The sequence below is a fragment of the Barbus barbus genome, assembly GCF_936440315.1.
Source record: "Barbus barbus genome assembly, chromosome: 7".
Lineage (NCBI taxonomy): Eukaryota > Metazoa > Chordata > Actinopteri > Cypriniformes > Cyprinidae > Barbus > Barbus barbus.
In genome coordinates, this window is record NC_136735.1 from 34,169,097 (window position 1) to 34,193,221 (window position 24,125).

At 35.1% G+C, this 24,125-nt stretch overlaps 1 protein-coding gene across 1 annotated transcript in view; it reads left to right on the top strand.

Moving 5' to 3' along the window:
* The window catches only part of pard3ba (par-3 family cell polarity regulator beta a), a 149,043-nt gene that overhangs the window by 14,426 nt on the left and 110,492 nt on the right, over positions 1–24,125 (top strand). The window contains exon 3 of the mRNA XM_079420912.1: positions 17,706–17,874. Within this exon, the coding sequence (XP_079277038.1) occupies positions 17,706–17,874 (169 nt within the window). The remainder of the gene's footprint in view (positions 1–17,705; positions 17,875–24,125) is intronic.

Below are 24,125 nucleotides of genomic sequence, written 5' to 3' on the forward strand. Positions count from 1 at the left end.
GTTCACTTTTGTTCACTGAGCGGGTGATCAGTGCTGATTTCTTAAATGAATATAAATTGATAAATTAGTATTAGAACCACTTCTGAGGGTGAACATTACGGTTTCGGCTGTAATTACTCTTACCTTCATTCTGCATGCATTAAACTGCTGTCAGCCTCAAAGACAAATGTTAAGGAGTCCAATATGTCAATAATACTTGATATCCTGCATTATCATACTGACCATAAAGGATTCCTCACCCACCTTTCCCAGCTTATCGTCATGCGTTCAGCCACCCGTCTCTTTGCCTAATGCCCATAATCAGCCACTCCAGATGATGAATAGTGATTATGTGTGTGTGTATATGTGTGTGTGAGTTTCTCTGAGCGGTACAGGGTCACTGATAATGACCTAAAGCACCTACTACACCCTGTGATAACAGAGCACTTTACTTTCCCAAGATCTGCATTACCCGTACAGCCCTATCATTCACTTCCACTCACTGTCACTCACTGATGCATTATGGGCCTGTCCCTGTTATAGCAGCCCATCAGAACGGGCAGGTTAACAGCAATTAGAGAGGAGGGTTTTATTCAGCACCTATTCAAGAAAAACTCCAAATGGATTCAGTGCATGATTCCTATTCATAATTTGGAAACAATCGTTTCTGATTCCAATGGAAACAAATGTTACTTGATGAACTGAAATTGATATACTGATTTGTTTTGATTAGAGTCATGTTTTTGTTTTTTCTTTGGTGTATTGGAATAACAGTAAATTTAAATTATGAAACAATTAATGCACTATTTAAACTTTTTTTAATTTTTCATTTTTTTTGTGATTTTAGATATGTGGTACATTTTAGTATGAACTGAATTTATTTTTAGCGTAATTTATTTGGTATAAACAATACATTTTTTCATGATTCTTTGATGAATAGAAAGTTCAAAAGAACAGCATTTATTTGAAATATTTGAAGTCTTTTGTATCATTATAAATATCATTACTGTCACTTTTAATCAATTTAACGTGTCCTTGCTGAATAAAAGTTTAATTTTTTTTTAAATGGAGTGTACTGCCCCCCAAATTTTCAACAGCAGTGTACCCCCCCCCCCCCCCCCCCCCCGCTTTAATGATAAAGTTACAGAATAAATTAAACGTTTTTCATGCAACAGTTTTGGGATGTTTCTCATTTCTGTGGTATATTGATGTTTATCTTGTTTTAAACCTAATACTCAGTATCAGATTAAAAGCTTATCTGTGATGAGAAAACAATGAAATAAGATATTAGAAGAAGTAAGAGTGTGCAAGAGATAAAAGACAGTTGTGATGTCTATTTATACCGATTTAATTAACTTCAGTGATAATTCAGATCCTTCTGTTTTTCTGCAATTTACCAGCCCTTGATTCCTCTCGTACTTCTGATGAATTTATAAATAAACATTGTTTTCATGGTCATCCTTGTGATGTTTTGGACCTCGTAAATAGGCCTAATGAATTTGCCATGCTAATTAGCACATATTTCAAAAGCTAATTCCGAATAAACGACTTCGTAACATAATTGTAGACTGCAAATTAATATGCAGATTGTAGTGTGTCTCTGGGCCACAAACATTTAAAATATATAGCACGCCAGCATGCATGCCAAGTCAATAGTTAGCATGGCATCCAGCTAATTTTGAAAGGCATTTGTCTTTTTTTCATTTCACGTCTGTCGTCATTGAGAGAGCTGAATAGAGGCTGATTGCTGGAGCTGAACGTTTAACTACTGCGGTTTTCTCAATTTGCCGGCATAGTTAAGCACTATTCAGCTAATATGAGCCGCGGGTTCATTCGATTACATTTCAAATGCAGAAGGATGATTCTAATAAAAAAAATCTCATAATACATGAAGAATTTGATTGATTAAGGCTATTGAGAAACTGGGGAAAGGGCTGTTGGAACTCATTTGCACTGATGAACAAAACACAGCCATGATTTCATGCCTCCATTTGACGCCACAAAATCAGTTTCAGCTACATAAAGCATTCAGGAGTGACTCGTGAGTGGAATTACTTCAACAGAGATTCACTGAAAATATGATGCTCAATGATCTGTGATGCTTTTTATTCATTTATTATATTTTTTCATATTCCATTATTTTGGCCTTACCTTTTGAAGTTAGTTCTTTAATGTCTTTTGTATTTTTGATTATTTTTTTTGTTCCCAGACAGACTTGTGCTGTGTTCCCATTTCGTTGGAATTACTATAATTTTGATTTGTTTCTATGGCAACAGCCATAACACAGAAAAGGGTCCATGTGTGGTTTATAGCCATTTCGTTGTTATCGCTAAGGTGTTCAAATTCGTTTATAGAGCATTAAATTATTATTTGGTAGGTTATTTTCGGTCTATGATATTCTGGGTTCTAAATAAAAAAGTAGACTACCTTTCAAAAGTTTGGGTCAGTAAGTGTTTTATTTATGTATGCTGGGATGCAAATGATTCCAAAAATACTTTTACATTGTTACAAAAAAATGATATATCAAGGAAATGCTGTTAAATGCTTGAACTTTCTATTCTTCAAAGGATAGAAATAATAATAATCATAATAATTATTATTATTATTTCTTGAGCATAAATTAGTGTATTAGAATAATTACTGGATGTGACACTGAGGATCAGTAATGATGCTAAAAAAATCAGGTTTACTATCACAAACACATTTTTGTGGAAAACATACTTTTCAGGATTCTTTTAATAATAATAATAATAATATTTATTGAGCATCAAATTAGTGTATTGACTGGAGTAATGTTGCTTAAAATGTACAAAAATAAATGACATTGTAAAATGTTGAAATGGTAAACAGTTATTTTAAATTGTAATATTATTTCATAATATTACAGTTTTTACTGTGTTTTTCACCAAAAGGCTTTGTGAGCATAAGAGACTTAATACTCAAAAATATTGTAAAATCTTACTGACCCAAGACTTGTGAACAGTGGTGCAAGTTTCTGAGATTTTCATGTTTTATCGTCTATTTTTAGTCATGTCTTTGGCGCATATGATATGGCATGTGTTATGGTTATGCAACAAAGTTAAATACCGTAGTTTAAATCCCTTAAGTACGAGCACAACTTACAGTGATGTTTTGCTTAGCGTGCGCCACTAAAACTGAAAGTTTCTCCTGACACTAAATATTAATATTCATTGTAGTTGTGATGGGTGGGCTGATGCTGTCACTTTGCATTTCTAAGAGAAGAGCACGAGCTGCTTTTAGTTTTGGCGTCTAATATTAGCAGAAGAAAGGAATCCGGCAGTGTGATGCAGGTCGGATCTCATTGGGCATCCATGTATTATGCATTCTCATTTCCATGTGTTTTGCTCTGTCCTCTTCCCAGCATTGATTTCCCAGACTGGGGGAATGTTTCTCGACTCTGAGAACAAAGGCTTTGATGAGAGAACGCTGTCCTTTGCCAGTAGTTGAACACACATAGTAAACACAATTTCTGTTTAATCACATCATTAGCACCAAACATGAAACATGCGTCATTTAGAGCGACCTCTTTCAAAGAACAGATTCACACTCATTCAGTCATACATAGTTTGGGATCGGAAACTTCATTTAAAACTTTCAGTTGTGTTTATCTAATGTGCTTCATCAAAGATTCAGATATTTAGTTGTTTTAAAAGGATAGCAATAGATTTGAATTTAATTTAATTTAATTTGATTATTTTTATTTCATTTTAATTTTATTTTTTAAATTACATTTTATTTTCGATTTAATAAAAAAAATATATATATTGAGAATTTTAAGTAAATACTGTGTAAAATAAATACCCATTACATTTTTCAGTATTATATACATGATATTTACTATCATTAAACTGGTCAATGTCTATCGTTACGTTAGTGTCATGGTAGTGGATTTCTGTGGAGTATTTTCTGAGTAATATCATGGTACATTTTCTCTTCTGTAAAGGTTACAATTAATTTTTCCCATCATTTCCTCCTAGGCTATGTCTTATTGGTTGCGCAGACCTCAGAGATGAATAAGAGATGAATTGGGACTTTACTCTCTGCTCATTTATGATTCCATAACCTTCCACACTTTAAACCGTCAAAGTGTCAGTCAGTTTTTGTCTTGCATGTCTCTGCTGATTTTTTAATTTGACACTTTCTTAAGGCTTCGCTGATGAGAACAGCGTGTTTAACAACCAGGCTGTGTGTTAACTTTTCTTTTTTTGGGTGGTCACTCCTGAACAGATGGCATCATTATGGATTGATTATTATAGTGACAAAACCATCTGTGATGAAAGTTATTTCATACTCACAGAAATAGTACACACTTTTATTTTTAAAACATCAGTGAATAGTTTATTTATTTATTTAAAATAATACATATTTTAGTAAAATAAATATAATAAATACATTTATATGTTATGCATTAATATTAATATTATTGTATTATTTTTTTATTTAATAACAATAATACAATTTTAATTGGTGCTTAAAATTATTTAATTAGCATTATAATTCATACAAATAATGATGTTGGTAATAATTATTGTTATTTTATTTATTTAGTTTTATTTTAAGGACGAGGAAATTTTTTTTTATTTTATATTTTATTTGTATTTATGTAAAAAATATTTTATTATTTTGTACATATTATATTAAATATATTTTAGTAAACTAAATATAATAAATATGTATATTTTATGCATTAATATTAATAACTATATCTATTATTAATAAAACAAAAATCACCAGTGCTTTAATTAATGTGCTGACGTTACACTTGAGTTTCCTTTCTAAACGGTTAATTCCAGGCTGCCAGCGGAGCTCCACGGCGTCTTCATTAGGCCTCACACTCTCAGAAACACTTGACTGACAGCTTGAGAGCGTTTCTCGAGTCTCGGCTCATCCTCTTCTCTGATAATTTGCTAACTCTTCACATAAGTGACAAGTCACACATATCAGCGCTCCCCGCGCACCACTTCAGAAGAGGTTAGCAAGTCAACCGCGGCGGATAAAACTAATAAAACACATTGTGCAAAATGCTCGACTGCAATTAAAAACCGTAAACCCGCACCTGGGCCCCTGTCCCGTCGACCAATCAGCAGCCATCACGCCCTTCATTATTATTATTATCAATTTCCACAGGCGTCCGCTACTCTAATTAATTGTCTTAACGAATGGGCCTTTCTTGATGAGATAGTAATGAGTCTGAATAACCCTCTTGAAACAGACGTGGTTCGTCTGGGCTGGAAGCACACACTTATCAGATACATGCTGTCACCTCCTATTTCTCAGAGAACGTCTGAAAGCCTTGATGGATTGTAATTGTTTGTCTCTCATGGTTTAGCATAAAGTAATAGCTTTTATTAGAGATGTATATATTGCACTGGACCTGGACTTCTTTCAGAGATAGACTGCTGTATTTTTGTATTTTGTATGCAAAGTGTTTATTCCATCCATCCATCCATGTCGTCAGCTGCACTGTGCCAGAGGCTGGTAAAGGATGTGTGTGTGTGTGTGTGTGCCCTCTGCTGGGAGATGAACACTTCCTACTGTATGGCTGATTCTGTACTAGCGGGCAACTAGTTTAAATGGTCTGGATTTTGTTGCCTGTTGCAGTTTTAGAGACATGACCAATGATATTCACACTTTAAACCCTTCAACCACACACACACACACACACACACACACACACACACACACACACACACACACTCACTCACTCACTTGCTTGGATTAGCTTTGCATGCCTTAAGTATTTTACTGGAATTCCTAGTGGGATTTCAGTCATAATTGGAGCCAATCCCAAAATATCCCAGTAGGATCACGTAAGAATCCTTTAAGAGTCAAATATGATCCTAGTGGATAAACTGTAATTCTTACAGGGTTTTTGATTCATATTTGATTCTCAGAGTCCTATTGGCTGCTGTGTTGGAATAACAACTTCCTCATGGACATTTAAAGACAATTCCATGGGAAAAAATTCTTAAAGATTTTCTTTAAATTGCTTATGTCATACAATGGCATTTTATCATATTGGGAATCACACCAGTCCTGTTGAGAACTGTATTTTCTAAAGGCCTATTTTTTGTTTTGTGTAAGGTCAGAAGCCTCAAAGAGAATTCCCAGTAATATCCTTTAGGATGTGATCCTTTGTTTTCCGATTATGAATTATAGAACCATGGATTTTTTTTGACTTTTTGAATATTTTATCGGAATTCATAGTGGGATTCTAAAACATCCCAGTGGAATCATGTAAGAATCCCTTAAGAGTCAAATACAATCTTAAGCTCGATTCGGACAGTAATTGTTTCTTATATGGACGTCATCTCAGTGATAAAACTCATGCATTCGGACGGCGATTTATCTACGAACCAGAGAACGCGCTGCTCACGTGGCCAGTCACATGATTGTGTGCTGTAAATAAAATGAATTTTATTTAAAAATGTATTCTTCTTATTGTGTAAAGTGTATTTAAAAATACTTATTATTATGTAAAATATAATTATTATTCCAAGCATATTTTATGCAGTATAATCTAGGTATGCGCGGTATACCGCGGTACTGGAAAAATACCGGTATATATTACGTTTCAAATGGTATGATATCATAATTTTGCTCAGTTCGGTATTTCATACGCTGCTGTTGCGAAGTCTACCTGTAGGTAGCAGTGCTTCCCACCGGTAAATGTGACAACAGAACAACACGACGGATCAAACAGTTGAAACGCTATCAACACGCCTGAAATGAATAAGAGAACAGTAGAAGTGAAATATGCCATTACTTTGCATACAAAACAGATGACAAAGGTGAAGGAACTGACCTTACTGAACCTGATGCATAAATCATGTGTTGCCACAGGAGGCAACACATCAAACCTTTTTAAGCATAGTCTCATGCTCATCCTGATCTTTTCAGAGAATTACGAGATCGACAGGTGAGTGCATCATTCATAAATTCAGATTTAATTTGAACTTTTATTTACAACTGATCAACGCACATACAGATTTAATACAGTAAGCTCAAACGTGCGTGTGTGACACGCTAGTACCAGTCAAGTTTTGCTCATGTAATATATGCAGTTGCATTTCTTACAATCTAATATTAATTGAATTTGAATTAAGCAAGAGTTGTGCTATATTTGAGGCCGGTTATTTGTCACCTATGGTATTGATTTGGTATCGATACCGAGGTATTAAGTTCTGGTATCGTACCGAAGCCAAAATTATGGTATCGAGGCATCCCTAGTATAATCCTATTTATTACTTGATTATTTAAATCTCATGTTTGAAAATGGGAAAATACGTGCTATAGTTGTATATAATTATACGCGATATATATCCGTTTATAATACACATTTTAAGATTGTATTGCATACCTGCCGCTGCCATAATAAAGACCCATTTCGAATGTTTACGTGCTTTTCTTCTCTTTCTGCTCTCACTCGCTGTGGTGGAGCAGTTATGATGTATTATTTTTTTTAAATACTTTCCAGCATTTCAGAAATAAATATATATGCAAATTACACCGAAGTACAACAGTTACCGTACGGTGTTGGGGAGTGTTCAAAAAGGGTTTAAACGCTGAATTTTGAATCGATTTCTTCTCGTAAACTCAAAGATGTGGATTCAGACGGCTATTAAATTACCACACGACCTTGGTGTTTGTCAAAAAACAGTAGGTAATTTGGCCAGGGATTTTTACGGGGGTAGTGAGTGAAAAACACAGACGTCCTGGATTCGGTCGGCGATTAAATCACAAACTACCCCCTGTATATGGTGAAAATCACTTACGTCCCCCGAGAAACAATTACTGTCCGAATCGGGCTTTTGTCAATAAACTATAATTCTTAAGTTTGTTTAATTATTTGGTTTCAGAGTCCTTTTTAGTTATTGTGTTGGAATAAAATCTTTTTAATGTACATTTTAAAATAAATAATGGCAATAAAGTTTGCAAAGATTTTCTTTCTTTTTTTTTGTTGCAATTTATCATATTGGGAATAATACTAGTCCTGTTGAGATCTAGTTTTTGTTTTCTGTACTGTTACAAGCCTAAAATATCCTTTAAGATTGATCCCAAATGATGAATTATGGAATCCTGTCTATTTTCCTTTTAGATTTTTTATTTTTATAGTTAATCTAAAACTTTTGGGAATTCTGGTGTAATTGGTGTGTGTGAAATTGTCTGAGAGGGAAGGGGCGTTGGATGGACAGATGATCAGGTCTGATTGACCCCTCAGTGTTTCCGGCTCGTTAGGCCTTGAGAGATGCCTGATTAGTGCTTTTGATTCCTCCATCGGGTCCGTGTGTTTCTGTTTTTCACTGCATCCTCCCTTTTCCTGCAGGTCAGGCTTTTGGAACAAAGAGGCCAAACATAAAAGTGAGATGGACAACTTGCTTCCAGCTACTGGGATGTCAAATGCCTTGTAGTCAATTTGTCTCAAGCTGTGCTTGTGTGTGTGTGTGTGTGTGTTTGATTACTACCATAGCAAGGCTCCTAAAGCCAGAAAATGAACATCTCGGCTTTTTAGAGCGTCAGCGCTGTTCCAAAGAAACTGCCTGCCAGTGTCAAGGTACAAATGTGTTTTGGTCTCCATGGTAACTCTCTAGAAACCACATGTTCTGCCGACTTCAGACTGAAACTTTTTTTTTTTTTTCCAGCCTTCTGCAGTGAATATCATTCTGTTGATCAGAATTGAATATCATTCTGTCTCTTGATATTCATAATATATTCAAATAATACAATACCTTGATGTGTTGACTCACATTTAAGGTGTAAGGGAAATATTTTATTAATTGGTTACACCATCACTCTCAGTAAAAAAAGGTGCAGAAGCTGTCACTGGTGTGGTAACCTTTTCAAAAGTTACAAATATGTATGATTTAGGTTCTAATATGTACCTTTAAAGTACTTATATGCACCCTTTAGTGGTTAATAAGGTACAGAGTAGGTACCTTTTGAAAAAGTACCACCCCAGTGACAGCTTTAGTACCTATTTTTTTCTGAAAGTGTACATTTGTAGAGCGATTAAATAGTGAGTGCATTATTTGTCAATGACCTAGCTGCGTGTTTCCTGCTGCTCAGAAGTGCGAACGAAACGTCACATCGAGTTTCAGTGCCTAAATGAAGTTCGCACACATTCAACATGTTTCCAAACGTGTGCCGCAGCCGCGATTCCTCATAAACCCCCTGAAGCACGGATCCGAGCAGAGAACACACACACACACACAGACGCTTTGATTTACTGCAGGTTCCAGTAAAAGGCAGCTGTGCTTGCACAGCGCACCCTGCGACGTGACAGGTCTTATTATTATTTATAAGCATTCATAAAGAGAAAGGGTAAATTTGTCATTAATCTTACACACCACAGCCCCAGGGGGATTTTGGCACATTGTGTTTCCCACAAAGTAGCTCGCGTTAAAAAAGCCCACTCATTCATCAAGATGCTCTTGCGAACACATCCGTCATGTTTTTTTCCCCTTCCAACGGTCTAATAATTAGCTCTCTCTAGAGCTAAGCTAATGCCAGCTGCTCTCTTTCACCCTCTCGTAAGACCCTCTATCCGTCCCCCCTTCGCTGGCACATTTACCCCCCTCAGACGCTCCAGAGGGGCTGATGCTCAAATGGAAGGAGTGATTAAGGAGAAGAGGGGGCAGCAGATACCTGTGGAGCAGAGCCGCTTCCTCTTTGACCTGCTCTCGCTCTCACATTCTCACTTTTTCTGCTTCGCTCTTCGCTTCATTCTCCTTTGGAATCTGGCCTTTTCATTTACAGTTTAATTCCTTTACAGCACGGGTTCCCAAAGTTTTTTTTTTTTTTTGGTCAGGCAAACCCCTTTATATGTAAAATAATTACTTGAAGTATTCTCTGAAATTTCAAGTATTTCAATAGTTTAACGACACATTTGCATGATCATGGTTCTCTGATGTCTCTTCACATGAAATTTAAGTATTTTTAATATTTATTAAAAATGTATGCGAGTATTTATTTATTTATGTAAGTAAATAAATCTATAAAAAATGTAATTAAAATCCTTTTATCTGCCAATTCAAAATCATTATGGTATAAGTAACATTCTTTATATTACTTTTAAAGTGTTTTATTTTTAAATTATCAACAATTTATTCCATAATTGTCCCATTGGGAAGTTATGCCCATAAGGATGATTACATTTGTTTTTAGTGTAGTAACATTCACTATTTTAATTCTATTTTATTTTATTTTATCTTTTACTTTTACTTTACTTAATCCAAAGTGTAACTCAAATATTTCTATGGTAAAAGAGTGGATACTGGATACTACTGTGCTATCCATATACAGAAATGATTTAGTTTTTAAACTCCAGATACACAAAATACAATAGAAAATAATGTACTATTTTTAAAATGTTGTGTTAACATCACAGTATCTTTAACAAAGCATTTGTAAAAATATAAAGCAATTTATAAATGTGTAAAAAAAAGTTACACTTTAGTTTAGGGACCAATTCTCACTATTAACTAACTATTAACTATGACTTTTGCCTCAATAAACTCGTAATTTGCTGCTTATTAATAGCAAGTAAAGTAGTCGGCAAGTTTATGTATGGGGTATACAGTAATTAAAATATGGTCATGCACAATAAGACATTCATATGTGCTGTGTAAGTACTAATAAACAGCTGATATGCTATTACACACATACACATTTGATGTACTGTATGTATGTGAAATAAAAAGTATCAAAATCTATAGTTTTGCCATCTGATCCCATCACTGTGCATGGTACTTTGTCTCTGGTGGCCAGTCAAGCCACGTTCTCTCGTTATCTGACACTTACCACCATCACTGCAGGTTGAGGATTAGGCCCCAGTGTATATGGTAAAATGAAGTCTCTCTCTGTCTTTCTCACACACACACACACACACACGCGCGCACACACACACACACATGCAGAGCTGTAGGTGTGTTTGATTAGCAGAGGTCAGGCGTCATGTTCTCTTCAAAGGCTGTGAACGAGGTGCTTCATTTCCTGAGTGTTCACAGCCTGTCTCTGTGTCTCCAACACTTTGTTAAAGAGGAATTCAACTGAGAGTAGAGGTGTGTGTGCGCGTGTGAGAGTGTGTAACGACAAAACGGCAAGACAAAAATGAGTGAGGATGAAATGTTCAAAGAATACATTGTTAGGCTGCAATGTCATAAATATGAGAAAATAATAATACATTTTTACTTATTTATTGGACATTGTCATCTTTTTTGCTTTGTATTAAAATGATAAGCCTTATTGCTTATAGAAAATGTCAGCAACAGTAATAAGACAAAAAAAAAAAAATCACTAATATGATTTATTTGCTTATATATAGGCTATATACAGTTGCTAAGCAACATTACAATCACAGATAATTCTATAAACGAGTGATTGGCACATTAATATAGAATCCAATTGTTATGTGGTCACATTTACAGTGTATGTGTATATCGCTTTTGAACTTGACTTATCCAGATAGTCTTTGGTTATGTTTTTAGAGTATTATTTATTTATTTGTGTATTTATTTATTTATACGTTTATTTATTTGCTTGTTTATTTGTGCATTTGATATTTTTATGAATTTATTTATTTTAATAAGTTTGGAATAATTAGTTAGTATTGTCTTTGCAGCGCAATATTTGCCTGAATGGGTAAAAATTATGGTTATTTTCGTCAGTTACGGCTCGTTAGCGCTAGCATTCTGCCTGCTTCAAATCAGACACAGAGAGGAAATAGTGCTGTAAGACCACATTTATTTGAATGAATTATATATTTCAATTACTTGTCGATTGAGCGAGAGAGAGAGAGAGAGAGAGGGGTGACAGTTACCTTGCTTGCTTCTACAAACAATTACTTCAAAAACAGCGATTTTATCTCCTCGTTGCTGGGGAATATAATGTAGCGATCTAGTATCTATCTTTTATTTTAGCAATAAAAATCGCGTGGAAGCTTTGACAACAAGTTTATGTGTGTTTGCAGCACAATCTGCGATCTCCGACCTCTCTCTTTCTCTCTCTGTGTGTGTGTGTGTGTGTGTGTGTGCGAGTGAGTGATGTGTGTTGGTTGGTGTGCATCAATTAAAGCAGCGCATTAATATGGAACAGTGATTAAACTGACCTGGAACTACCTGTGCAGTTAAAGGAATTTAATCAACACCTGCCAGCCAATCAGAATCGAGTATTCAGACAGACCATGGAATATATATATAAATATAGGGCTTGGCAATATGGCAAAAACATTTATCACAACAATTTTTTGTTACATTGCTAATACCATGTTTTGCAATATTGTTACAATTGAAGGTTGTTTTACGCCATTTGTATTTTGCCATTTTTTTTTTCTTCTTTTCTGTAGGACTCCATGTTTTAGGCTGTAAACTCTAAAAGTGTGTGTTTGTGTTTTAGCGGTTACCCAATAGCCTCTGGGGGTGAAAGCTGTGGCCCAGGTGCCTCTTTTTGAGAGGTAATCTCACACATCTGGAGCCAATGTTCAGCACACACATGGCGACCGATCTCAGATTAGTCTGGTCTGCTCCTTAATCCCTGTAATTCCAGCCTTGTTTGCACGGCATCACCCGCAATCACATTCCGAGGATTTTACTTGTGTTTGTGTGTGCCGACTCAGTGTGTGTTTGTAAAGGCCTCAGCGCAGGTCACACGGGTGTGATTGATGTCAGTGCCCCTCTGTGGACGATCACGGCGGGAGATTTAGAGAGACTTTTTGTCAGGTTTATTTGTCATCTGGAGTGAGAGAAGTTCGCGAATGAGAAGATGTAAGACTATACAGTGAACGGGAATAAAAATTAAGAATGTGATTAAAGTAGGACTCTATGTTCTAATAATGTAGAATGTAGAAACTGTATAATGTAGAATTTTGCTCTTAGATCTTATGGTTCAAGTAAGGTACACGAATGCAAATTTGGCCTGTTAGTGGCGCTAGAAAGTTTGAAGTTAGAGACTCCAAATTCACTGTGGTTAATAGTGAGACTGCCCTCTATCTGTGTGCCAAATTTCATAGCTTTCCTGCAAACAGGAAGATTCTATGAGATTCTTAAGATTCGTTAAAGCATTTGTAAAATATGGAATTTAATACAAAATTCGAAATGGTCCATGCTCAAAATGACTGAATTTGGGTGCCATTTGATTCGGTATGCTGCTCCAAATCGAACAAGGTCAATATTATGATATTTGGTCAAACTGTTTAGAAAATATAAACAAAAACTGCCAGTTTTCAGTATCTTTTGACCAGTAGGTAGTTCTTCACTCGTTGCGAAGATATAGCCTCAAGTCCATTTTTGCGTGAATTTCATCAAACTCGTTAACACGCTTTACGAAAATGATTTGGTCCATCGGAAGCCAATTTGTTTTGTGATCTGAGCCAATTTTTGTGAAAATCAGGCAAAACTGCTTAAAGTTTTAAGCATTTATTTAATGACAATATTAATGTGTTTGATTGGTATTAAATGTATAAATCACCAGAAAAAATAAAACAACAGAACATTTCAGAAAAAAATCAGACTGCACTATTATTGTAAAAAAATTATTCTGTTTATTAGACATTTATTTTTCTTTTATTAAAACTGAAGTTAGATTAAACCATTATTAAATTAAAACAGAATGCAGAAAAAAAATAATAAAGGAAAGAACAATTCTGGAAGAGAAACTTGAAATGATGATGAACTTTCTTTTCTAAAACCTAGTGACCTGCCTACATTTTTTTTAAGATGTCTTACATCAGTTTTTTATAAATGATCCTGATAACACTCAAAATCATTAACATTTTGACAAATGAACGGCTCATTCACTAGCAACAGCATCCTGTCGTGACCTAGGGGTTGATTGGCAGGTGGGGTTGGCATGGCAACAGGCTCCATCTCTCATTAGCATGCAGGTGGAGCAGGTAATGGATTACAAGAGGAAGTGACATTAGTCAGCATTGTTTGACATCATGTTTCCTCGGGCCAATATCTGCGTTTGAGCTGAGAGAAGAGAGGGCGAGATGCCTGCTAACTTGAATGCAAATCAATTCACAGGAATTTGTTTACGAATGACAAGAAAGTTTGTGCCAGCAGAGAAGTTAAGAACTTACAATAATTGGATCGGCAATTGGTTCTTCTCTGTGTGGCCTGTTTTTCTTTTTATATCTCACATTTTTAGTATAAATGGCTCAGTGTGTCTTTATATCTATTTGCGACTTTATATTTAAATTTTATTTACCTCATTTGCATACCACAATCTGACTGTCTCACAACTAGGACTTTTTATCTCACAGTTTTGCCAATCTGACAAATCTGACTTTATATATAATTGTGACTATATTTCAGTTTTGACTTTATATGCAATAAAATTGGCTTTATATGTCACAGTTTTGACTTTATATCTCAATTTCAAATTTATATCTCACAATTATGACTATCAATATTGACTTTGTCACATTGTTGCATATAAATTCAAAATTGAGACAATCTCATACTTTTGAGTTTATATCTCACAATTTTGACTTTAGATGCCAAAGTGTGACTATATATCTCAGTTTTGACTATATGCCACAAAATCGACTGTTTCCTAGTTATATTATGCCTTAATGTCACAGTGTGAATTTACATCTCAATTTTGACTTTATATTTCATTTTGACTTTGTAAGCTACAAATTGACTTTATAGTCACAATTTTGTCTTCATCTCAAATGTCTTTATATGCCACAGAATTTACTTTATATCTTACAATTATGACTTTGTCATAATTTCTCATAGTTGTTCCACAATATGACACAAAAATTACTTTTTCTTAACTGTGACTGTATATGCCACAATGAGAATTTATCTCACAGTTTTGAGCGTATGTCTCACAATTTTAACTTTACTTGCGACAAAGTGATTTTGAATGCTGCAAAACTGACATTCTTTTTTTCAAAATTGTCACTTTATATGTCGCTATCATATTATACGCAATTAGAAACGTAAAAAAACAAGTTTCCATACATGCGGTTGAGTTGTTGATTTAACAATCAGTGAGCAAACAGACAATGTTTTGTATTTTTGTAAGGAAACCGGTTTCAAACCAGCCTCCAAGGCACCATAACATCACATCTAATGATCTAGAACAAATTTAAGTGAGCTTAAGAGGTTAACAGGGAAGTATTTAATGATCGCATACCATCTTTAAAACCCAACGCTTGTGGCGGGGCGTTCGAAAAACAACAGTGTATGTGTATAGCTTTATGTTCATTTACCGGTAGAAATAGAATCATAAATTGAAAAATCTGCATTTTTCCACCTATAACTCTTTCCTCAGATGTAACTCAAATAGAGAAATGCCACCAACTCAGCTGAGCCCTAATAGTCTATATTCCCTTAATACATACATACATATTCGCAAATCCTCAGAAGTCGTGTTGTTGACGAATGCCTCTCGGTAGAATTGAAAAACCGAGAGTGTGCCCGTGTTATGACCCTCACGAGACACATCTGTGACCGGCCTGGCTGCTATGATGAGGGAAGGAGTTTTCATTGTGTTTTGTTTTGTTTGCAGCTACGTTATTGGCTGAAATTGACACATGCTCTCTTCTGTGAGTCTCACACCTCTACGATCCTTCAGGAATAATGTGCAGCGCGTATATACAAAACAGCGGTGATGAATATCCCAGCCTGCACACTTCAGGCCCAGAAATAGAGTTTGATCAGGTATGAACACTTAGGGCAAAAACCGGAGAGAGAGACGCGCAGAAAGACGGCCATCTATCAAACCCATGGAGAAGTGATTCCCCGAGATTACTTTCCCCCTCTTTCTGATCTGGACGATTTCTGTTTATTTTTCAGTGCGAGAAATGTCAGCCCGGACCGGGCTTGGGTGCGCGGCACAATATTTCCCCATGATTGATGATCGTATTGATGAGCGTATTCCTGTCGCTTGTCACCGGTTATTGTTTTCCTGAAAAACAGTTACGGATGCAGATGACTTCATACAAGTTTCCGTCTCCCATACGTGTTACCTGCCCTCGCGGCTGATGTTCCCTGGCGTTTTTTGCCTTTCATTAAGCCGTTGTTTCCTCTGCCAGGCCTTTGACGTGATTGGAAAGGCGAGCCGGGCGAAGAAGGGAAGTGCTAATTCATTAGTGGCTGGCAAATGAATTCATCAGCCGGCCCGGCTTTATGGCCGCTTGTCAACGTGCCAATCGGAGACGGTCAGAGACCACGGCACGCTCAAACATATTCTCTCTCATTACTGTCGACGTCCTCTCGGCTCATAACGCTACCGTGACATTATGTTTGACAGCTTCTGATTCCCTTGTCACATCTAATTTGACCATTGATGCTTAACGCATGTGCTCACAAACACAGACGCCTGTCAACTTGGGCTTCATTTTTTTATTTCATTTATATTTGTTTATCATACAGCCTGTCGTGTAAGGGCAGTCGTGGCCTAATGGATTGAGAGTTGGACTTGTAATCTGAAGGTTGTGGGTTCGAGTCTCGGGTCCGGCAGGGATTATAGGTGGGGGGAGTGAATAACCAACACTCTCTCCACCCTCAATACCACGACTGAGGTGAGACCTTTGAGCAAGGCACCGAACCCCCAACTGCTCCCCGGGCGCCGCAGCAATGGCTGCCCACTGCTCCGGGTGTATGTTCACTACTGTGTGTACACTTGGATGGGTTAAATGCAGAGCACAAATTCCGAGTATGGGTCACCATACTTGGCCACACACCACTTCCCCTTCTCCCCTATATGATCGTAACTGGTTTGGGAAAAATGCTGTAAGCTACTTTGTGATGCGTTTCACACACAGGCTCTCAGCCGTTACATTAGAGTCTGTTCTATTGACAATTAACGTACGGTTGCGGTGTAATGTGTCTAATTATTGTCTGACGGCTGTGTATATTAACTCGTTAGTAATTGCTTATTACGTTTCGCCCCATTTGAGGCACCTGCTGGAATAATAGCATCTCTCGACAAGAGATAAGTGTGTGTTTTTCAGTATAGTATGCCAACATACTCCTTGCAGTATATTTGTGGAATGCATACTGTGTGCGCTGTTGGATAAGTTTTTGTTTGCATGGAAAACAGGAATACCTGTATTTGCCAACATGTGTACAGTGAACACTACAAGGAGCATTGTATCCCACAATGCAATTCTTGACCTTTCCAGTGTGGCGAATGAGCCAGCAGTAGCATAAAATGTTTTCTCTTTTTGTTTTTTTTTCATCTTGATTCATTTCGATTGGACTGCTAACATCAAGGCAAAATATATATTGATGTTTTTGAAGCATGTATTATTAATATTGGCCTGTGTTATTCAGGGCTTTGCTCTGAGTGAGAATGATTTATCAATATTGCATTGTTGTACAGTGGCACTGATCATCCATTCTACCTTCCAACGAACAAATCCTTGTAACTTTCTTTTGCGTACACTATTGAACTTTATGATCTTGAGGAATGATGTCATATTCAGGGTTTTCATGTTGTAATTCCTGCTGAACAAATGATTTATGTTGTGGGTTTTATACAAAATAAACAAGGAAAAACCGTTTGATCAGTGTGCTGATGCTAGTACCTGCAGTTATTTATATTTTCAGCGTTGTGTGTGTGTCCTTGTAAAATAAATGTGATGTGTATAAACATTGTATTTGACTTCTTGACATTGTTGCTGTGTTTTGTTTGTTTGTTAGTGATGTTTTTCCTGTTGTCTAATCTGACTGGTGTTTGTCTGTCCTCAGCTGAAGGCTGTGTATCAGAAGATGGATCTCCAGCAGAGGGCGATGGTGAGTCCCGGGGGGAGTGTGGCATCCGGTCGCTCCAGCCCTGACCCCTCTGAACCTGAGCTGAGCGTCCTGCAGCCCTATCTGGGCAGTGAGATCGAGGTCACCCCCTCTGCCCTCAAATCAAGTACGTATGTCAGTGCCACAATTCACATGTCCACATCAGTCAAAAAGAAAAACATGAATGACATGTTTAGCACGATCTGCAATAAAATATTTGATTTTATTTTATTCATAATAGATTTTTCTTTCAAATATGTAATCTTGGATAATCTTATATATTGTAAGTTACATGGCCAAGGTGAAATTGGTTAATTCAAAAATACTATTATAAATTATTATAGAAATACAATTTTGATTTTATGTATTGTATTATTATTGTATTGTATTTTTATTCATTTTAATATTGTATTATTATTGAAATTGTTGTTGATCTACATTCTAAATGATTATTTATATATAATTTCTTTAATATATATAATATATATATAAAAAATATATATATAATTTTTTTGCTGTATTATTATTTTTTTAAATTAAACTTTTAATTGAATCTATTTTATTTTTTACTTGATGTTTTAAAGCCTAATTTAAAATGTTAAAATTATAAATTACAATGAATTTTTTTCAATTTAATTATTGTATTACTGTTGTATATATTGTATTCATATTCACTGAATTAAGCATTTGTTTAATTTAGTTTTATTTAATTAGATTTTTTATTTTTATTTTCATCTTATACTAACATTTAGATTATGGTCAAGGAGAGATAAAAAAAGGCTGTAAAAACCCGAAGCCTCTAGGGGTTAAACAATGCTTTGTTTCCAACATGCACAAGTGTCTTTCATTTTCAGCGACCACAGACCGACTGAATGAAGAAAACATCTGTATGTGCACATAAGCATGAGTGTGTGTGGTACACAGTTGTAGATAGTGAATGTGGATTGTTTTCATAGTTGTGTGAACTTGTGTACATGTGTGGTTGCATTAGTAGCAGCGCATAATTCAGCTGATGTTGTGTGTGTGTGTGTGTGTGGTGTAGTGTTAACTCACTGTTTTGCATAACGTTTTGAAACAACATCAGGGTGAGTAAAAATAATGACAGAATTTTCCATTTTTGGATCACTGTCCCTTTAAGGCTCCTTAGCGACCACCCATAATGCCCTAGCAACTACATAGCAGCAGATTTGTGACTATTAAAGTGGCTAATGCTCGCTCGATGTTTGACTGTCACAGCTTTATCAATTCAAATGAATGCAAACGTTACACTTGCCATTTCTGAATCCATCATTGTGACTGCTCACTCAGCCTTGCCCTGGCTAACCTTCCCATAATGCTCCTCTCTGAAGCCAGACTGGAGGCAGATGTCCCTGTGTACACCTCAAACACTACCATGTCGTTACATTACAAAAAGTCCACTGTCAGCTGCACACACAATGCTCGTCTCGCTCATTTATCAATTAAATGATGCTGGGGACAAAGGAACCGTGCCCAATGTAGTTTAGTAGCCGTGCCGTAGCGCCTGTGTGTGTGTGTGTGGGTCAGCTCTTGGGATTTGTTGTTGAAACGCAGCCGAGGCGATAGGGAAGTCAAAAAGGAGACTTATTGAATCAGTGGTACTAAAGAGGAGGAAAGGCCTTCACGGGATCAGGGTTAACTTAATTAGTGTGTGTGTGTGTGTCTGGGGTGCAAACAGGAATAATGGCAGCATTTGAATGAGTTCATGCTTGGCCGGACCTCGCTTGACTTCTGAACAGTGTACACTGCTAATCTGGTTACTAGATGTGGATGTGCAACACACGTTTCTATACTTTAAGGACAAATTTGTCTTCAGAAGTTTGCTATAAATGACCAAACATCTTGTTAAATTTTGTAAGTTTTTGTTAAATGTGAAAAAAATAAATAAATATGCTTTACAGAATTTTATTAGATTTCTTTTCTTTATTTGGCATTTGATATTTTGTAGTTTAATTTAATTTAAATTGTATTTAGTTTTATCATTGCCATTTTGTTTGTTTGTTTTTCATTTTGTTTTTTATTTTGTTTTGGCAAAATTGTGCCTTGAATTTTGATCTTAATTTTGTTTGACCAAACACCATTTATATTTTTCTTTTTGATGCATTTAAAAAAATAAATAAAAAAAAAAAGTATATTTTTATATTAACTATACATAAGTATATATATATATGTATATATATATATGTATGTATGTATATGTGTTATATATATATATATATATATATATATATATATATATATATATATATATATATATGTGTATGTATATATATGTGTGTATGTGTGTGTGTGTACTTTAATTAATTTTAATATACAAATATATATATTTTTTATATAACATTTAGTAATAGTATTATATAATAATAATAATAATTATTATTATATTTAATAAAATAATCATTAATGAATACTAATAACATTTGGTTTTATTTTTATACTAAAATGAATAGGTTTATAGTAATTATCTAAAAATGAAAATGAAATATTATATTTATATGGGTGTGAAAAGGCAAAAAAAGCTTAAGTGCTGTCATTATGTGTCTATTTATCGGAATTTTTTCCTTTATTTTCCTTACAGGAAAATGAATAATTAAATGTGGTCACCGGCATTTGTTCTTTTCGTTAAACATCACACAGTATTCAGAAAAAAAATATTTCTATATCAATTTGATGCAAAACTGTCAGCAGTAGTGTGTGCAGTTGATTTAATTTGTGTGAGCTGCTGTTTTGATTTAGTTTAGCGAGAAATAGATATTACGCAATTGCTTTGTTTTGCAGTTCTCCAACAATGGGTCTCTGAGGGTTAGACAGATCATCCTGTACAAAAGCACAATGAGATTTCCCCAAAACAAAACTTCTAAGCCACTTTGGCTTTTATTCTGTCAGGGGGCGGGGCATAAGAGTGAGTGACAGGTGGTGACTGCTGAATAAAGATGACTAGAGAGGGGCAGTGGGTCATTGCTCAGTCTGTGGGTCAAAGACATACATTAAAGCGCTGGGTAAATGTGAGGTTATAGAGGTGGAGATGATACAGAGGATGATTGGCAGCGTGACAGATGTCAGTCAGAGCTCAAGGACCGCCCTCACACCTGCTGTATAGACATGAGAGAGAAGAGACACAAGAGATGGTTTGAATTGGCATTTTAGCTGGTAACAAACACAAATAAATATGCCATATGCATTATATACTGCATGGTGTTTTTAAATGTGGAACAGTATGCAAAGATTTCAAACTGTAGTGGCAAATTGTTGTCCCATAACCACATTAAAGTTGTGTTTACATGTTCAGAATCAGATATTTTGAAACAAATCTCATGAGCTAAACAAGGAAAACAATAGGAAACATGAAAGCATCAAGGAAATGATGAATGAAGTTACCGAAGGACACATTTGTCTCAAAAAGTTTGATATGAATTATGAATTAATTTTTTTAATATTTACATTTATTTTAAAATTAAATTATTTCAATTTTATTACTAAAAATATTAATGTGTAAATCTACTTTTAATATTAAGTTAATTAAGTTATTTATTAAGTCAACTTTTCATTTTTAATTTAATTTAATTTTAAGTTGTTTTTAAAATGCAAACATTTTTATTGTTAATGCAAAAATATATAAAAAAAAATTAAAATGGATAATTCTTCTGTCAAATAGTAAATCTGGGATCTGTTTATCTTATAAGTTAGATTTTGGTCCAGATGAAATTGGTGTTGTTTGCTATATATGACCATGCATATCATTCAAGGTTTCCTTTTTGATTTAATTTTTTAAACAATTTATATAATTATTTAATTTTATTTAATTTTTCAATATATAATTCTTCTGCCAAATAGTAAAATCTTGGATTTATTAATATGAATATACTCTATAAATATAAAGTAAAAATAATTTTTATTTTATCCTTTATTCTAAATGGCTATTTTTTTAAGGACAGGGCTAGTTTAAAGTAATTATAATTAGCTTAAATTGGGTCTGAAGCAATACACTCAACCATTTAAAAGCGTATAAGCTCGTTTCTCTTGTGAGATCTTGATGTATTGAAAGATATGTGATTGGTTGTCATGGGTAACACATTCTAACCATGGGCATCACAGTGCACCTTAAACAAATTAGACCTGCTGTTCATGTTTACTCAGTCAGCACACATGGAAATAATTGAAGAAAGGGTTTTTTCAGATGTATTTATGGAACGGCGCTTTGTTCCGTCTACCAGAGACCATGAGTTTGTTCCTGCTGGAGCAGTAAAAGTCCTCAGAAACAGAGCAAATCTGTCTGAGCTCTGACTGTCTCTGCGGCACGGCTCTATGATTACAGCGGCATCGATCCCTGACCTGCCCGCTCTTGTCTCACACACACACGGCTCCCAGCAGCACCTGAGGTGGGCGGCCGCTCATACCTGTCAGCCATTGATTACCTATAAAACAGAATTACAGGTTAACAGACTGTCGATCTCAAACTTCTCTTTGAATTTGGTTCTTGGTGCTCGCATTTCCCCCTTTTTATGTTTATGGTAACATTCAGCCGTTCTTGTCTGAATATCTTTATTTTTGTCATAGTGACTCGACACAGATGGGAATAACCACAGCATAGACGACGACGCGTGACTAAAAGAATGTGCTCGCTTGACCCCATTTCACATGACAGACCTCTCAGGGGTCAAAGGTCAAGAGGATTCGCCATGCTGTCCTTCATCCTAGAAGTTTAAACACAGATTCGAGAGCAGTTTTCTTATTGCTTTTATACTGCTTAGGCATTGTAGTTGAGTGGGAAGATAGTTATATTCGGGACTTTTCACTTGACCTCTATGTTGATTTTTACACCAAGAACATATTTGAACATATAAGTATCTCTATTCAAACACAGCACATTATTCCGGATGGGGAATTTCCATCGTAAATATATCACGTTGATGAAATCCAGACTCTGAATTCTCCCATAGATCCTCTGCATGTAATCTTGGCCCCTATGCTAGAGGTGCCAGACGTGTATGTGTCATTTTCTTATCTCCGTAACTGCTGAAAATTAAGATTATTTCTACTTATTGCTGTTTTTTTGTTTTTTTTGGAAGGCAAACAATGCCGTTACTAAGAACGTAACACATGCTGTTCATTTGTGTTGTTGTTTTTGGAAGTCAAGTTTCATGTTTATTATTTTTTTATATTTAATTCTCATTTATTTGATTAATTTTACATTATTTTGGAAAGCAAACACACACATTACAGTAACTCATGATTCTTCAACTTTTAATTGTACATTGTTTGAAGTTAAACCAACTGAACTGATAAAAACATTGCAAATTTAAAGGTAGAATTAGCTATTAATGTTTTAATAATAAAAAACATTGCAACATTAATATTCTAAAGTTATTAACTCGTAAAACTATTTTATTACTAAATCATCCATGTTTACTTCTACTCAACTTTTGATTAGATATTCTTGAAAGTCAACTTTTCAATTTTTAAACAATTTTTAATTTGTTTGATTTAATTTTAATTTTATCTAAATTCTAAAAACATTTCTGTTATTTCACAAAAATATTTACAGTTCTATAACTCTTGATTCTACTAAATTTTAAATATAAAACTTTTGTAAGGAATACAAATCATTAAAAACAGTGTCAATTTATAAACAGATGTAAGTATTGATTTTGTAATTATTTAACTTCACACAACTTTAATACAACCATTACTGCATAATTTTACTTTTTTTTATATATAAAAGGCACATTTAGTCTATTAATACTTATATAATATTTTCATACTCAATTCTCTTTATTTTCAGGCTGATTACTCATATTGTAAAACCGAAATTAACGCCTAAAATTAGTTTGCACGATTAATCTTGAGCCTGGGGTTCAGTGCCAAGCTCCACCAGGTTCTGCAGGTTGGAGAAGATTGATTGGAGTTGAGGGAAACTCCAGACACTGCACAGATGCAACACTCCTATATGAGAATTCGTAAACATCACGAAGGTCTGAGAGCTTTCTTATTGTGAGCGTCCTTCGTAAGGTCTTCAGGGTGTAGTTAGCGGCTGATGTTGAAGGTCTTATGGTGTTGATAAACGCTGGAATCGAAGGTTATGGTTTAGGAGTTGCTCTAAGGTGGCTCACACACAGGACACAAACAAATCTCTTAAAATATGATGTTTATGTCTAGTTATAATGGTTACTAAACCCTCTGTCGGCATGCATGCCCACTCAAAGGATAAACTTTGTCACATAAATGAACTCAACTCAGGCCTGAAAAGAGTCTGGGTTTATGTTTAGGTCTCTTTCATTAGCCTTATTTTTCTTATATGCACATCAGCATTGACATACAGAGAAATGTAGCTCAATAGCTAAATTTTAAAATGGCCCTGAT